The sequence below is a fragment of the Anoplopoma fimbria genome, chromosome 10, assembly GCF_027596085.1.
Source record: "Anoplopoma fimbria isolate UVic2021 breed Golden Eagle Sablefish chromosome 10, Afim_UVic_2022, whole genome shotgun sequence".
NCBI lineage: Eukaryota > Metazoa > Chordata > Actinopteri > Perciformes > Anoplopomatidae > Anoplopoma > Anoplopoma fimbria.
This window is the reverse complement of record NC_072458.1, coordinates 23,125,001-23,142,782: the sequence shown is the minus strand read 5'-3', so window position 1 is coordinate 23,142,782 and position 17,782 is coordinate 23,125,001. Positions and strand designations below refer to the sequence as shown.

Sequence of the window (17,782 nt, the reverse complement as noted above, 5' to 3'; positions counted from 1 at the left end):
TAATATAATTGTGACTCATAATAATAATAATAATAAGTTGAATTAATTTGTTCAATAATAACAAAGATTAAAAATCTTCTTCTTGTTTCCAGATGAGACTTTTTTTCCATCTCGGTGCCTCAAAGCTCACCTTCCTCTCCCTCACCCTCCTCTGCCTCATCCCGCGGACCGTCACGTCGTACCCCCACCCCCCCATCGCCCTCCTGGCCCCGGGGGACGGAGCCGAGCTGGAGTCCGCCCTGCTGCGCCTCAGGGCCGCTCTGGACGACGACTGGCTCGTCAGGCCCGACGGCGGGGTCGAGTGGCCTCGAGACCTCCTGCTGAGGCCAGGAGACCAGGAGGAGGAGGAGGAGGAGAAGGAGGAGAAGGAGGAGGGGTCCTGGGAGGAGGAGGCCCTGCTGAGAGCCCAGAGAGGAGACCTGGTGGGCCGGCCGCTGTCACCCTTCCCCGGGGGTCTCTCTCTGGCGAGCATGAACTATCAGGAGGGAGGAGAAGGGGAGGACGGGAGGAAGAGGAACGAGGCTCTGACCTCCATCGCCGGAGGCCTCCAGGCCGTGAGCCGGGAGAAAGGGGGATTCGGGTTCCGCTTCGGGAGGAAAAGATGGACCGACAGGGGATGGATGGATTAAAGGAGGGAGGACGGAGTGGGACAGATGATTTAAAACGAGGGGGAGGGAAAGAGGAGAGGATTCATTAAACAGGCATCTTTTCCATTTATGAGGGAGACGACGACGGACTCCCTGTGAAAACCCATACAAAAGAGAATCTATGAGTCATTATTATGAGAAACTATCTCATAATAATGATAATGACATAATAATGATTTATCTCATAATAATGATTTAGTTTCTCATAATAATGATTTAGTTTCTCATAATAATGATTTAGTATCTCATAATAATGACTTAGTATCTCATAATAATGACTTAGTATCTCATAATAATGACTTAGTATCTCATAATAATGACTTAGTATCTCATAATAATGATTTAGTATCTCATAATAATGACTTAGTATCTCATAATAATGAATAAATAATGACTTAGTATCTCATAATAATGACTTAGTATCTCATAATAATGACTTAGTATCTCATAATAATGATTTAGTATCTCATAATAATGACTTAGTATCTCATAATAATGACTTAGTATCTCATAATAATGACTTAGTATCTCATAATAATGACTTAGTATCTCATAATAATGACTTAGTATCTCATAATAATGACTTAGTATCTCATAATAATGACTTAGTATCTCATAATAATGACTTAGTATCTCATAATAATGACTTAGTATCTCATAATAATGACTTAGTATCTCATAATAATACTTCTATCTCATAATAATGACTTAGTATCTCATAATAATGACTTAGTATCTCATAATAATGACTTAGTATCTCATAATAATGATTTAGTATCTCATAATAATGACTTAGTATCTCATAATAACGACTTAGTATCTCATAATAATGACTTAGTATCTCATAATAATGACTTAGTATCTCATAATAATGACTTAGTATCTCATAATTACAACTTAGCATCTCATAATAATGACTTAGTTTCTCATAATTACAACTTAGTATCTCATAATAATGATTTAGTAGCTCATAATAATGACCTAGTATCTCTTAATAACAAGTTATTTTCTCATAAGGATTGAGTTAGTATTTCATAATTTTGAGAAAGTTTCTCAACAGCTTATTGTTTACAAGATTTATTTATCTTTCCTCCCAGTGGCAGTAATGGGCTTCCATAGCCTCCAGCAACACGCAGAGTTAGAGGACATATTCAACAGAAGAAGAAGAAACTGATTTTGTTTACTGCCTCCATCAACACTTCATTTAAATCTGAGAGCAAAACTATACACAAAAAGGAGAAAAAACATTTAAATGCATGACTGGTAGTAAAAAGTAAGGGATTGAACACTGCGATGTGACATCTTCTGTGTTTCCCTTTAAAAAACAGGACACTGCAGCAAATGTGACGGCTTCTCTGCACAAAGTGAATGTACATGTAAAAGTATTTCTGTCAAATCCAAAGTCTTACAGTGTAATATTATATGTACATAAATATGTATAAATAGATAGATATATTGGAAGTATGCTTTGTGTGTGTTCCTTTGTTTGAAATGAATAAAGAGGTCTTCATCAGACTAGTGGCGCAGTGTACCCAAGTAGCTAGTTACTTAACTAATTATTTATTGGATTAAAAAAAATATATATATATATATATATTTATATATTATATATATATACAGTACCAGTCAAAAGTTTGGACACACCTTCTCATTCAATGGTTTTTTTTTCTTTATTTTTTTATGTATTTCTACATTGTAGATTAATATTGAAGACATCCAAACTATGAAGGAACACATATGGAATTATGTGGTAAACAAACAAATGCTCAACAAACCAGAATATGTTTTATATTTTAGATTCTTTAAAGTAGTTGAATGAGAAGGTGTGTCTTATATATATATATATATATATATATATATATATATATATATATTATATATATATATATATATATATATATATATATATGTGTGTATGCTCAACAAACCAGAATATGTTTTATATTTTAGATTCTTCAAAGTAGTTGAATGAGAAGGTGTGTCTTATATATATATATATATGTGTGTGTGTGTGTGTGTGTTTAATACAAAAAATATATTCATAACATAGTAAAAAGTGCAATATTGGCATCCAAAATGTTGTGGAGTATAAGTATAAAGTATCATAAAATGCCAAGTAAAGTACTTCAGAAAGACTTCACTTGTGTATTGTACATGAGTAAGTACTTCCTCATTGGTAATATGATCCTCTATGTGCTGTCTGACAACCTGCTGTAATATAATCTACCTAGCAACACGTCATGAATTATCTGATTGGATGAGTCTCGCAGACTAAAGAGGACAACAACAGAGAAGCAGCCTCATTCTGTCCTCTGGAGGTTCATTTTACTGCTTTCTTTAAAACAAAACTTTGTCCTTTTGTTTTAAACAATGATTCAACAAACTAGCAGGATGCTTCTGCTTCTCCCACTGGTGTTGGGGAATGTTATCCCCACGGATGGCGGTGAGTTCTCTGTAGACATATCTACCAGAATATATGATCAACATGTATGCTTAAACCCATAACACTATGTACATATATACATATATGTGTATGTATATATGGGGTTTTGATGTTGTTATAAATTGTTCACGTTTTGTTTATAAACTCCTATAAATTAAAAGTAATTATAACTCTTGAAACTTAAGTTTAGTGAAGCAAAAAGCACAACTTAAGTACAAACTTAAAATGAAAAGACTCAAGTAAAGTAAAGTACCTTAAAATTGTACAGTACTTTAATAAATGTACTTTGTTTCTTTCCACCACTGACAAGTATATTAGTATCATCAACATAAGGTGTATTAAATAATGTGGTGTTGAAAATAAATATACATTATTTAAGCAATTAATATCCACCAATCATGTTATAACAGTAAATTATTAGAGAATTAATTAATTATTAATTTATTATATTGTAAATGTAATCTTAACATAGGCCTATAACACATTTAGCTAAAACAATATCATGGTTGGTGATATATATGTTATTCAGACTGCAAAGATATATAAAAATACTTTCATTGCCTTTGTCTTATATGACATAATACTATTTCATTTGCTAGATGTCTTTTCAGGTTTTACAAACTTGGTTTCTTCCTACAGTTAAGGCTGTTCTCACAGTTGCTACGTGAAAATGTTATTTACAACAGCAAAGCAACAAACCACAAACAAGGAAGTTGTACTTATGGTCCCTCATGACCACAAGACTGCAGAGTGGTGCGTTCACGGGCGCATGTAAATCTTCTATAGACAGTATAAATTGTTTTGGTGCCATTATAACTAGTTAAAAATTAAGAAAACATGGAATAAAGATTAAGTAGTATGATTAGATATATGATGAAGAAAGATAAAGAAGAAGAAAGATGTAGAAGTCGTGATAATAGATCCTAAAGTTTAATCGATCAGATGATTCATCGTTTCTCTTGTACAGAAAATTAATTAGCAATTATTTCTGATTATAAATTCATTGTTTAAGTGGTATTTCTAGCAAAGAATGCTAATATTTTGTTCCACTTTTTTTCTCACGACGAACTGATTATGTAAGAAAATAATTTACATATTAGTCAAAAAATAAGTGAGTCCATCAGGAACACCAACAATAGCCAGATTAAATAAGTGCATAGCATTTAGTGTGTGAAATATTCTTTATTTATCATGAAATGATATACAGTACCAGTCAAAAGTGTGTTCACACCTTCTCATTCAACTACTTTAAAGAATCTAAAATATAAAACATATTCTGGTTTGTTGAGCATTTGTTTGTTTACCACATAATTCCATATGTGTTCCTTCATAGTTTGGATGTCTTCAATATTAATCTACAATGTAGAAAAAAATTAAAATAAAGAAAAACCATTGAATGAGAAGGTGTGTCCAAACTTTTCACTGGTACTGTATATTTATAAAGTGCAACAATATTCATATTTATCTAACTTTTAAAATAATAAGTTTTTCTGTAAGTGAAAAATAGGATTTATTTCAAACTAAGGGAGAACAAACTATAAAAAAAAATTGCAATTATAATACAATCTCAGTGTTTTATTCTGAAAAACGCCAGAAATAAAAGAAAGTACTCCACTAAAAACATTAAGAAAATACTGTAGTTTGTTCTCCCTTAGTTTGAAATAAATCCTATTTTTCACTTACAGAACAACTAATTAGTTATTTTAAAAGTTGGCAAATATGAATATTATTGCACTTTAAAGGTGTAATATTATGCTCACCATAACACATAAACGAGGTAAAGTCCTGAAGTGAAACACTCTCATGTACGAGCGGCCCTGAATGCGTCTGACTTCCACAGAGCAGCAGCAGCAGCAGAGACACCGCCCAGACAGAGACGCTCAACACGGACACACAGTCGATCAAACCCGGGTTTTTTAACAGAAAGAGGTCTGATTATATGTGAGGATGAATATAATCACTGTGATTGTGCTTTTGGGGACAGGACTGACGGTGAAATGTGGTAAGTTTAACAATCTAACACCTTCAAGTGACTCAGGTTGAAAACGAAAGTAAAAAAAGACGCATTTGAAGAAAATGGTATTTCTTGCTGTTATGGTTGAATTTTCTTTAAACGAATGTTGAGTTTTTTTATTATTTGTTTATTTAAACCCATTTCCATCAGGCACAGTTGATCAAAACAAACAAGAAAATGAGGATTGAGTGTTTACTGTCGACGGTAATTTAGACTGCGTGTTCAACATGGCGTCCAAAGCTAAAGCAACATCTATCAAGTGTCACCATCATTCTCACCACCACAGAATCCTATTTCCATATTTATTATTAAATGCTAAAATGTTGGAAAATCTTTACTTTCTAAAACCCAAGAAAAGTATTTATTATATAATATATTTCATGTGTTTTCCCATAATAACACATATTAGAATAGTTTACAGATGTAGACAACAACAATATACAAATTAAAACAGTACAGAGGCGTCTCTCATTGGCATTAGAATAATAAGAGACATCATTATTCACTGTTTATTCACTTTCTTAAATTATTCAAAAATATGTCATATGATATGTGGATCGGTTGTTAAAGTGAAGTGGAAGCTGGAGTCAGTGTGGCAGACATGTTTGCGTGTTTATCTCTCTTGTAAATCTTTGGCTGGTTTGTGAGCACCTCCCTCCTCCTGAGGTCATACAAGTCATCCGGCCACATTGTTGAGATATCTCTGACATGATGAACACAGGCTGGTTATGAATGAACTCTTAAACAAAGAAGGACTGTGAAAGATGATTTATATCCTCGTCATCAAAATCATATATTCATTTTATTTACACATAAGTACATAGTTCGTCTGGGTTCTCTAACAGGCTGAGGACACGTGATGTAAGGGAGGAAGTCAGACAGGAAATGTTTCAAACAACACAGGCCGCATTTCTTTTTAGGTTTCAATTCTCTGTTTTACCACAGTTGCTGTGTAAAGTGCTGCCAACATGTGGCTGACTACTTGTTGATTCGATCAAATACTCTGGGAATTCAAAAAACAAATAGGCTATATAAAAAATATGGTTTGTGTTTAATTTAATTATTTTATAACTAAAAAGTACTGAGTATTTTCTCATTCAACTTAGACGACCTGATTGTGTGTCACGATATCTATAAATATGACTTCATCACGATATGATTCAATTGAAAGACGGTTAATGATCATGTTGAATTATAGGCCAATTCCAAACAGACAAGAAATACAAAACACATCTTTACCCAGCTGCAAACTGCTATATATGGGTTATGTTTGGGTACAAAAAGAAACAAGGGCTTGAAAATCATTAGAAACTAACCAAACCTCCTCTTACCCTGCAGGGATTTATTTATGTTTTGCTTTTGTTTCATAAAATGTTTTAAAAGTGACCAAAAACATAATGATACAATTTTTTAAATAAAGAAAAATGATATCTGTATCGGATATTTAGATATCTATTTTTTTAACGTTTTGAATACATATTCAAATGTGGAATATTTGCTGACAGCTGTAGTGCTCATCTGCCTTGTCTAATAGATATCTCTCTGTCTTCCTACATGTGCAGAGAGGCATTCCCTCACTTACATCTACACAGCCTTCTCCGGCAAACCTGTCGGATTCCCGGGCCTCCACGAGTTCACCGCCATGGGTCTGCTGGACGACAAGATGATCGATTACTTTGACAGCGACTACCAGGTGAAGGTTCCCAAACAGGACTGGATGAAAGAGCGACTGTCTCCGGAATACTGGGAGAAGGGCACCCAGTCCCGCCAGAGCAAGCAGCAGTGGTTCAAAGTCAACATCAACATCCTGATGGAACGGATGAGACAGAATGTGACGGGTAAGGTCACTTTTAGATGACCGTGACAATCAACGACTAAAATCACTCCATAGATAAATGCTGTTTTGTTACTGAGCCACAGAAAAAGGGGACTACTGCGAATCTACGTAACTGAGACGGTTTTAATTGTAATGCTTTCTAACATCTTGCTTTCATGACTTTTTGTTAAAGTTTGATGTGTTTTGTGCTGACCTTCAGCGGTTTCACTGATGTACATTTGACCCTGTGACACCACTGTTGGGTGTGATTACATGTTGAGTTGAGACACTACAGGCAAAAACATATCTTTTTCATGTCAACTTAGAGATTTTGGTCCATTTAGCTTCAATAACATCTCTTCTTTCAGAATATTGGAAAGAAAACATTTACTACTTTGTCTATTTATGTCTGATTTATGGAGCGATACAAAGAGATTTCCAAATTTCCCTCTGTGGAAATCTTTGACTCTGATATGTCAACAATGTTTCCTTGTTCCACCGTCCCTCTCTTTCTAGGTTCAGACCTCCACGTTCTTCAGTGGATGCACGGTTGCGAGGGCGTCAGGCAGCCCGACGGCAAAATCCAGTTCAAGCGTGGCCTCGACATGTACAGCTACGACGGGGACGACTTCCTGTCCTTCGACGACTCCAACGGGGTCTGGTTCGCCCCGGTTCAAGAGGCGATCCAGACCAAGAGGAAGTGGGATGACGTCCAGGTGCTGAAAGAATACACCAAAGGCTACCTGGAGAACGAGTGCATCAAATGGATGGGAGAGTTCATGACCTATCAGGAAGAGAAGATAAAAAACGCCAGTAAGTATGACGGAAAATGCTGACTCATTTCTGGGTTTAAGGACTAATTCCTGCTGCACTTTCTGAAACCAGCAACTGGAATAATGTTGCTAGCTCAAGTATCATTCAGGTATTATTATTATTAATAATTAAAACCCTGCAAATATAACTCACTTCACGGTTTCTCTTTCCAGCTGCTCCAGCGATGTACGTGTACACAAAGAACACCAACATTGAGCAACACGTCATTCTGAATTGCCTGGCCACAGGTTTCTACCCAAAAGAGATTGAACTGAAGATCTTAAGGAGCGGCCGCGCTTTAACTCAAGACGACGGACTGAAATCTACGGGTACTCTACCAAACGGAGACGAGACCTTCCAGAGAAGAGACAGCGTGGAGATCTTAAGGACTGACCAGTCTCATTACATCTGCCAAGTGAGACACCCTGCATCCGGGATGTTTGCTGAGAAGGAATGGGGTAAGAAACTTTTCCTTACTGTTTTGTTTTTGCCTTTTGTGCAGTTTAAACATGTTTGTTGCAGAAAACTGCCAAACGCACTTCTCAAATGATAACTTTACAGTCATAGTTTGGTGACGTGGGCGAGCAGCGTGGGATCATGGGAGGTTTTTTTTTTATCACAGAGGTTTCCTCCTCTGATTAAAACACTGAATAAAAGCAGCTTTAGCTTCAAAATCTGTGTTCTGAGGACGCAGGAAGTCCTGGAGGAGCTGAGAGCCTAACGGTTGCTTAAAACTGGATCAAAAGTAAAACAAATTCACCCACAAAAGAGGAAGTGAGTCCATTCACAGGCGACCAAATGAATTGCATCGTTACCTTTTTTTTAAATTACAGCTTTTTCTGGTTTTGAACATTGTTTGTAACAATTAGGATTAAGTAAGAACATAAATCAACAGAATATAAAATGCAGGTTTATTCATTTTGATGCAGAAAAGTTACACATCATACCTTTTGAGACACAAGAAAGATGATTAAACTGAACCTTTTGAATAGAAATGTTGTATAAAGTGAACTGAATGAAAACCTGTTGTGAATGTTTTCTGTGTTTTAGATCATACACTTCCTGCTCAGTCTCCAGGACCCATCATTGGTGTGGCCGCAGTGGGCCTGATCCTGCTCCTGACTGGTGTGATTCTGATCGTTTTGTATAAAACGGGTAGGTGCAATATACAACTATTGTTCTCTTTCAACAACCAGATAGCAGTAGAGTGGAATATATTTCCCCAAATTTTTGTGTTTAATCTTGAGGTTTTGGCTTCATAGTAATGTTTTACGTATCAAAATCATTAATATTAAATGATACTGTGATGCAGTGTTCAATATAGTATATTAACGCCAATTACAAAGTACTTGATGGTTCAGTCTTTTCCAGTTAAGATGTGTTTTATGAATTTATCATCAGGTACAAAGGTCTGTTATTACTTTATGGACGACATGAGGTGTTCAGAGGTCACATTGAACCGTAATACATAACAAAAGTTTGTTTCATTCTGAATTCACTGAACTGACAGTTGACTGAGCTCACAGTCTGTCCACTCCCAGTTATTTGTACTGGGAACTTCCCAGTGGTGTAGAGTAAAGACCTCTTTCTGCTTCTAAGATACACACACATTAACCTCTAACCTACATTTAGAGACCAGATTTAGACCAATGCCATTGATTCATCCATGATCAATTACAGTTTGTGATAATGTATTGTGTTTATTTACAGGTGTTATCGGGGGTTGGAATGGAAAAAGAGGTAACTACTTTATTTCTCTTAAAGGGATGTTTGTGATGTTTAGAAGTTTGGTTCTATGAGGTTCTTAGATGGAGTTTAGAGAACCAGCACAGGAGCAAAGCAACGTACTGCTGTGGACGTATTTAAGTCACATAAAATAATCAATATCAGTTTAAATATACGCTATAAGTAGAATATTTTCACCTCTTTATCTTGCTGTCAGACAGCCCTAATGACGGGTACCTGAAGCTGTTATCTATGTTCTCGTCAAAGACACCAGACTCCATTCAATTTTTCAATTCAATTCAATTCAGTTTATTTTGTATAGCCCAAAATCACAAATTTGCCTCAGAGGGCTTTACAATCTGTACACATGCGACATCCTCTGTCCTTCCCTCACATCGGCACAGGAAAAACTCCCCTAAAAAACCCTTAACAGGGAGAAAAAAGGAAGAAACCTCTGGGAGAGCGGGTTGCAATAGATGTCATGTGTACAGAATGAACAGCATAACAGAGATACAACACATTCAATGTATATGACATAAATGATTCATATAATCACAGTAGTAAGCAGAGTAACGAAGGAAACATTAAGAATACTTATAATAACAGCAGCAATGACTATAGTAGAATTATAATAATGATATAATGAATAGTAATAGTAATGTGATTAATAATAATAATGGAAGTAGCAGTGGGTGTCAGTCGGCTCACAGCAGGAGGCACGACTACGGTCCAGGTACCACAACGATTCATGGAAACCTGCAGAGCGAGAAAGCAAAAGGGTTTCAGGGTGGAAGTAAAGCTAAAATGCTTAATGGTACAGGTAATAGTAATAGTAATGTGACTAGTAATAATAATGGTGGTAGCAGTCGGTGTCAGCAGGGCCGTAGCAGGATGCACGACCACGGTCCAGGTACAGCCACGATTTATAGAAGCCTGCGAGGTGAGAAAGCACAAAGACTCCAGGGTACAAGCAAAGCCAATAGGCGTAATAGTACAGGCAATAATAATAGTAATCTGACTAATAATAGTAGTGGTAGTAGCAGTGGGTGTCAGCAGGGCCTCAGTAGGTGGCACGATCGCAGTCCAGATCACAGTCCAGATATAACCCTGATTCCTGGGAACCTGCGAGATGAGAAAGCACAAGAACTCCGGGGAAGAAGCAAAATCAGTAATGTGCATAAATAGGAGATTAATACATAAAGATGGAGGGAGATGATAAATGGCTGTCCTTCTGTTTTATATAAGAGTTAAAGGACAGATCCTGATCAAAGATAACTCTGAGGTTCTTAACGGTAGTGCTGGATGCCAGAGCAATGCCATCTAGAGAAACTATATCGTTAGATAATTGATTAATTTAAGTCTCAGAACACAGGAGTTGCTGGTCTACCTCTGCCTCCATCTGTAGTTTGTTGGTGTTATTGTGTAACTTTGATGAATCCAAGCTTACCCTTTAGACACCAACCTCTATTCTTGACCATTTATTTTATCAGTGTTAAAAAGACAAACGTTGACTGCAGCAGTTTATATTTTATCAGCTGTCAATAATTAACGCTGATTCTGTGAGTGACTTTATGAAAGATCAAAATCTCTCAGTTTAACTTTCATTTATATCATTAAGACAGCAAACAGCATAATTGCAATTACAGAGCTCTGTTATATCTATTTAAGTTGTGTTTTATCATTTATGGTAAAATAATATAAAAACAGTTATGAGAAACCTGTGATGCTGCCTTTTGCAAATCACCTTAAATTGATTTTCTTTTCTTCGCAGGCTCAAATCCGTCTCTCGACAGCGATGACTCTGGTAAGTACCTTTGTCCACTGATTTGCACGTCGTGGTTCAGTGTTAAGGGCTTTCAATCATTTGAACCATTACATTATTAATGTTTTATGGTATAATATGGCAGCTGTGTCATTTATATGAATTTAAGTATCAGATTGTATCAGCCGATAACTAATATTTAAAGACTCAGATTGGTATCAGGACCATAGACTGTGTATAAAGATGGACGACGTGACAGCTCACAGAAAGTGATCTTATCCTACACAGACCATTCCAAAAATATCAAAATGCATGGAAATACTTTGTTGTATATTCATGTGTTTTTTAACTTTTGTTTGTGTGCTTTTATTAACAGAAAAAAAACTTAAAGAGGTATCATCTCCCTCAAGTAAGTGCTACATGTCTCTCATATGAATTATGTGCCAATGATGTTTATATTTTTTAAACCAGAAGGAGAAAAACCCAAAAATGTGGTCAAACCAAATTCATGTTTATTAATTAAATCAAACTTAAAGACTTATAGACTCTTTTTCTTCGCAGGCTCCAGTTCGTCTCTCGACAGCGATGAAGCTAGTAAGTACCTTTGTCCACTGATTTGGACGTCGTGGTTCACTGTTAAGGGCTTTCAATCATTTGAACCATTACATTATTAATGTATTATAGTATAATATGGCAGCTGTGTCATTTATATGAATTTAAGTATCAGATTGTATCAGCCGATAACTAATATTTAAAGACTCAAGCTGTGTCCCAGTCCAGCGGCTGCATCCTTCGGAGGGTGCATCTGTAGACCGATTACGTCACAATCCTTCTAATGCGGCCGACAAATGCAGCCTACTTTTCCCAGATTCGGAGGATACAACTGATGGATCCTTCGCGGCCCAACATATCCCAAAATGCATTGCGAAGTTGATTTTTTTTTTTAAATCAACATGGCGACTAGTGGACCAGCAACGCGAGAATTCACATTTAAATGTAATTATTGGGTTTTAACTCAAGTGAATATTTACAGATACAAGTGTTAAACTAAAAACAAGGGACATGATCAGATCACACTTATGTTAAAATGATCGGTTCATTTACTTGACGCTATTAATTAACCAGCTGACGCTACCGGGAGCCGCTGCACTATTTACAGCAGCTCGTCCACTTTAATATTTTAACTTTTTTATACTCTTTTATGACAACCGCAGCTGGTTGCTAGGAGACGGGAGCGGCAAAAGGGTGGGGGCGCGAAATGCTGGTGACGTAAATAGGAAATAATTTGTGGACCAGACCGTCTCATTTCGGGGACCGCTCGGTGCAGCCTTCACGGTATTCAAAGGACCCGGCTGACGTAGACCGCGAAGGCTGGGTCCTCCGAAGGCTGCAGCCGCTGGATTGGGACACAGCTTCAGATTGGTATCAGGACCATAGACTGTGTATAAAGATGGACGACGTGACAGCTCACAGAAAGTGATCTTATCCTACACAGACCATTCCAAAAATATCAAAATGCATGGAAATACTTTGTTGTATATTCATGTGTGTTTTAACTTTTGTGTGCTTTTATTAACAGAGGTACCACTTAATGGGATAGCAACTATCTCAAGTAAGTGTGATATTTCTCTCATATGGATTCTATTAAGTTTTGAGTATTTTATGTGCCAAAGACGTTTATATTTTTTTAAACCAGGAGAAAAACCCAAAAGTGTGGTCAAACCAAATTCATGTTTATTAATGAAATCAAACTTAAAGAGAGTCCTTCCTCTGATGAAAGCTGTATCGGACGTCTATGTGTTTGGTATCTACTGTATGAATAAAAAAAACACTTCTGTTCATCTGTGCAGCCGATGCCAACCAACCCGCCAGCCCCGAGTCCAACGGCCTCCTGCAGAACAACTCAGACGTGAACTGCTAAAGTCTGCAAATAACATGATGAGCACATCAAGACTTCCTCTACTCTCTGGAAATTAACCAACTGATCAAATAACTTCTACTGGGAAAGACTTTATAAGGGGAAATTTTGAAAATAATCAACAACAACAAATCAACATGGTCTTGTAGCAGCTAAAAAAAACAACCCGGATCAGCACCAAAATTTAGTTCTACTGCTTGATTCAAACGGGTAAAAACTATAATGAGCTTATTGTTCAGGAGGAGGAAGGAAATTCAGGAAAGTGATTAGAAAAGTAAGTGATTCAACAATTAGTAATCCAGAGAAAATACGTTTGTTAGTTAGGGATGCACCGACCCGATACTGACAACGGCCACAATCAAGCTGACGACAATCAGCTGTTTGTTTGCATCTAAAATGAAATATCTACGGAAATATTATTACACAAAGTTAGAAAAGTAATGTCTAAGTCAGGCCCTAACCCTTCCACACACAGTGAGGCATACAGATTGTTAATTAAACGCTGGTGTCGGATGGGTACTCGGTGTCTGACGATAGCGATGCCCAGGTATCGATATCAATCAATCATTCGGGACTGAAGACGTTGGCTCGGTGCATCCCTAGTGAGTTTGACTCCAAACCAAACGTTTGTTTGTGCTCATCAGGGACTTTGTGAGGTCAGGGATGTTTAAAAAGAGGGAGGGAATGTTTGCGATAATTGAATGATGATAATAATGGCAGTAATAGTAGAAATGTGTCTACTAATACTATTAATAACAGAATTAGTGGGTATAATAGAATAATGATAGGAATAGCAGTGTAGCCAGGATCCAGGTGTAACCACCGTCTTTTGATACCTTCTCCGGGGAAGAAGCCAAGTTAGAAACATCCATTAATGGGACATGAATGTTATCAGATGTAGAAGAGGAGGAGGAGGGAGGAGCTCAGTGTTTATAGGAAGTCCCCCCTTTAGTCTGGGTCAGGTCTAAGATAGCGTACAAAAGTACAATTTTGAAAGGACCACTTAGGTTGCCTTTGTTTAATTTAATCATTTAACTACTGAAAGTAGACTTCTCATTACTTCTTAAATCCTAAAAGGAAAACAAATGTTTCATTTCTGTTTTGGTCTTCATTTGGTTTCAGTTTCTGTCGGTATGTTATGTCGCTGAATTGAGACTTGCTTTGCAAAAGCAAAATCTGCACTTTTTAAATGAAATGAAAATGAAAAAATTACAATTTGTGTTTGTTGCGGATTATGTTAATTGAGGGAGTTTTCAAAGTCTACAAGACTAGAAACATTTAAAACTCACTTTGTGTGATTTGTAGTAAAGAAGGCTACAATATTTAAATATACTGGTTTTAGGATAAAATCTGAATTAATAATCAGTACACAATGTATTTAGTTTGAGTGATAATTAGGGTTGAATTAATATAGTGTTTATGGTTTATCAAGTTCTGCTTTTTTTTCATTTTAACGCTTGCTGTAAATATATACACCTTTGTGATATTGAGCATGAGTTAATCACATTAATGCCTAATCCATTTTTAGAAGCTTTGAATGTGCACATATAAGGCAAGAATAAGATAAATAAATCCAGCGCTCTTGTGATTGTGCTGGGTTTATAGCGGGGGTGTCAAACATGCGGCCCGCGGGCCGGATCCGAGGGGTCATCCGGGGGTCCAGCTCAGCCCGCCGGATGACTTTGTTAAGTGTGAAAATTACAGAAAGACATAAATTGCATTTCTATAAAAGTAGCTATTCCTAATCAGTCCACTGGGGGTCACACTGTAGCAGTAAGCCCTCACAAGTGCATCAATATTTTTGATTTTACTGGTCTGGCCCACTTGAGATCAAAGTGGGCAGTATGTGGCCCCTTAACTAAAATGAGTTTGACACCCCTGCTTTATAGTGAGGCAATTAAAAGGCCTTTGAATGATGAATTATATTACTTTTTGGATTATTCAGTTGTTTACTGGTAACAAGTGTTTATTTTTATCTGTGCCTTTGGGGCTTTTTATGATTTGAAATGATGAGTAATGTTATCCTGCTGTTTATAATTCAAATATCTATATTTCTACTCAATATTAAAGGAATTTGCCACTTTAAGAAATCTGCAGTGAATCCTGAAATGTCCTCATTGCGTGTATTAAATTAATTGTTTGCTGAAAAACACTTGGCTGGTAAGACAGTAGTGTTTGTAGCTGCCATCTAAAAAAAATAAATTCAATTAAATAAATTCAATTTATAAATATTAAGATTTGATCATACATTGAGTTATTCATATAGATATATTTTTTTTATGGTTTCTTATTTTCTATTGACTCATAATATGCTTTTTTGAGTGGTTCTTCTTTAAATCAGGTTTGAACTATGAAGACATTTTCCCTGCACACTATCTGCTTGTGAAATAAACAATAAATCGATATGAAATCATTGTTGAATGGAAGTGATTGATTCGCTGTAGTGCGGTATTTGGATTTGTCAGTGACACATCCCATCTTGACTTAATTAGGAGCTGCTTCTGACCTTTGACCTTCGAGTAGTATTCATTTAGCTAATAAAGCCAGCGGCGCTTTACCATTGTGACAATTAAACAACACTTTCTTTTAAAACTTTAATTCAAAATATAGGTAGAACCAATTATCCAAAATTCAGTGACTGAAGTTTTAGAGGTTTAAGATTTTGTCACAGCAGTTATATATATTTATAATATATGCAATCATGAAATAAATGCTTTAGGTGTTCTTCTGGTTATTATTATTATTATTATTATTATTATATTATATTTTGGAGCATAAAAGGTCATCTTAGTGGGGCAACAATTAGAAAATAATTGTATTATATGTTGATAAATTATGGATTTTCTGTAATAAAAGAAAAACAGTAATGCATATTTTTAAACTATATTAATTGTATTATTTATAGACATGTATTTTTTATTATTTGCTGGTCTGCCTTATCTCTTTTCAGTCAGAATATATATAGTTTCCTTATCTTAAACTAATTTTGATTAAAGTTTATCTTAAACTAATTTTGATTATTTAAGTTAGAGGTATAACCATTTATTTAAAAATCAGTGACTGAACTAATTTAAGTAATTACAATTTAATTTAAGTAATTACAATTATTAATAAATATATATTATTAATATCAAACAATATTCATTAGTATTAATTAAAATAAATACAAACAACAATGATGAATGTGAGTTCATAACTTTATTATTATTATTTTTTATATTAATATTATTAATGTCAAACAATATTAATTAGTATTAATTAAAATAAATACAAACAACAATATTTTATGTGAGTTCATAACTTTATTATTATTAATATTATTAATATCAAACAATATTAATTAGTATTAATTAAAATAAATACAAACAACAATATTGTATGTGAGTTCATAACTTTATTATTATTAATATTATATTATTAATGTCAAACAATATTAATTAGTATTAATTAAAATAAATACAAACAAGTTCATAACTTTATTATTATTGTTATTATTACTATTATTACAAATATTAATTAATTTTAATAATAATAATAAAAAATTCATATTCGTTGTTGTTAATATTAATATATTTTTTAACTTTTATATATATATATTAATAGATTAACATTAAGCTAATCTATTAAAGTAACGAACAACAACAACGTTTACATTTAAATAAATAATTAAATAAACACGTCATGACGCACATTACGTCATGACGTCACTAGGCGGCGACAGAGCAGCGCGTCTTTTGAATCCGCACACACACGCACACACACACGCACACACACACACACACACACGCGTGAGTTTGTGTCGGTGGGTGCGTGTTTGTTGCTTCAGCGGCGGAGAACCAGCCGTGAGAGTCCCGGCCGTGTTAGTCTCCGCGCTCCGGTGTGTTTACGTCATTTCGGTAGTTCTCCGGTAAGCTAGCTAACGGTTAGCTCGTTAGCTAGCTAGTGTTTGTGTGTGTGTGAGTGTGTGGCGTTACCATGGTGACGCTGCGCGCCAGAGGCAGAGGTGACGCGGACCATAGCAACGGGCCCCAGCAACAGCGGAGCTCCGGGTCCCCGCCGCCGCCGCCTCCAGAGAGCCGGGGGAGAGGCGCTCACAGCCGGCGGGAGGAGGCCCCGCCCCCGCTGTGAGTCAGCAACACGGGGGTCATAACTTTAATATCATTATTAATATAAAACAATATTCATTAGGATTAATTAAAATATTATTATTAATATAAAACAATATTCATTAGGAGTAATTAAAATATTATTATTAATATAAAACAATATTCAATTAATTAAAAATATTATTATTAATATAAAACAATATTCATTAGGATTAATTAAAATATTATTATTAATATAAAACAATATTCATTAGGATTAATTAAAATATTATTATTAATATAAAACAATATTCATTAGGATTAATTAAAATATTATTATTAATATAAAACAATATTCATTAGGATTAATTAAAATATTATTATTAATATAAAACAATATTCATTAGGAGTAATTAAAATAAATACAAATAACAAGGTCATAACTTTAATATTATTAATATTAATATTATTATTAATATAAAACAATATTCATTAGTATTAATTAAAATAAATACAAACAACAAGGTCATAACCTTATTATTATTAATATTATAAAACA

The 17,782-nt window shown here is 35.2% G+C and overlaps 2 protein-coding genes across 3 annotated transcripts; both read left to right on the top strand.

The window, feature by feature from the left end:
• Positions 1-92: 92 nt before the first annotated feature.
• qrfp (pyroglutamylated RFamide peptide) lies at positions 93-629 on the top strand. The gene has a single exon (XM_054606628.1). It carries the CDS (start codon positions 93-95, stop codon positions 627-629), a length of 537 nt encoding a protein of 178 aa, XP_054462603.1.
• A 2,287-nt stretch (positions 630-2,916) lies between these two features.
• On the top strand, positions 2,917-15,551 carry LOC129096886 (H-2 class I histocompatibility antigen, Q10 alpha chain-like). Of its 2 annotated transcripts, none has more exons than XM_054605572.1 (11): positions 2,917-3,090; positions 6,667-6,942; positions 7,437-7,733; positions 7,907-8,191; positions 8,784-8,888; positions 9,444-9,473; positions 11,230-11,262; positions 11,597-11,629; positions 11,782-11,814; positions 12,800-12,832; positions 13,071-15,551. In XM_054605572.1, the coding sequence occupies exons 1-11, from the start codon at positions 3,018-3,020 to the stop codon at positions 13,139-13,141; spliced, it is 1,269 nt and encodes a 422-aa protein (XP_054461547.1). In that variant the 5' UTR covers positions 2,917-3,017; the 3' UTR covers positions 13,142-15,551. The 2 variants fall into 2 exon arrangements, with proteins under 2 accessions (XP_054461547.1, XP_054461548.1); XM_054605573.1 differs by lacking the exon at positions 2,917-3,090 and adding an exon at positions 4,901-5,092.
• Positions 15,552-17,782: the final 2,231 nt, after the last annotated feature.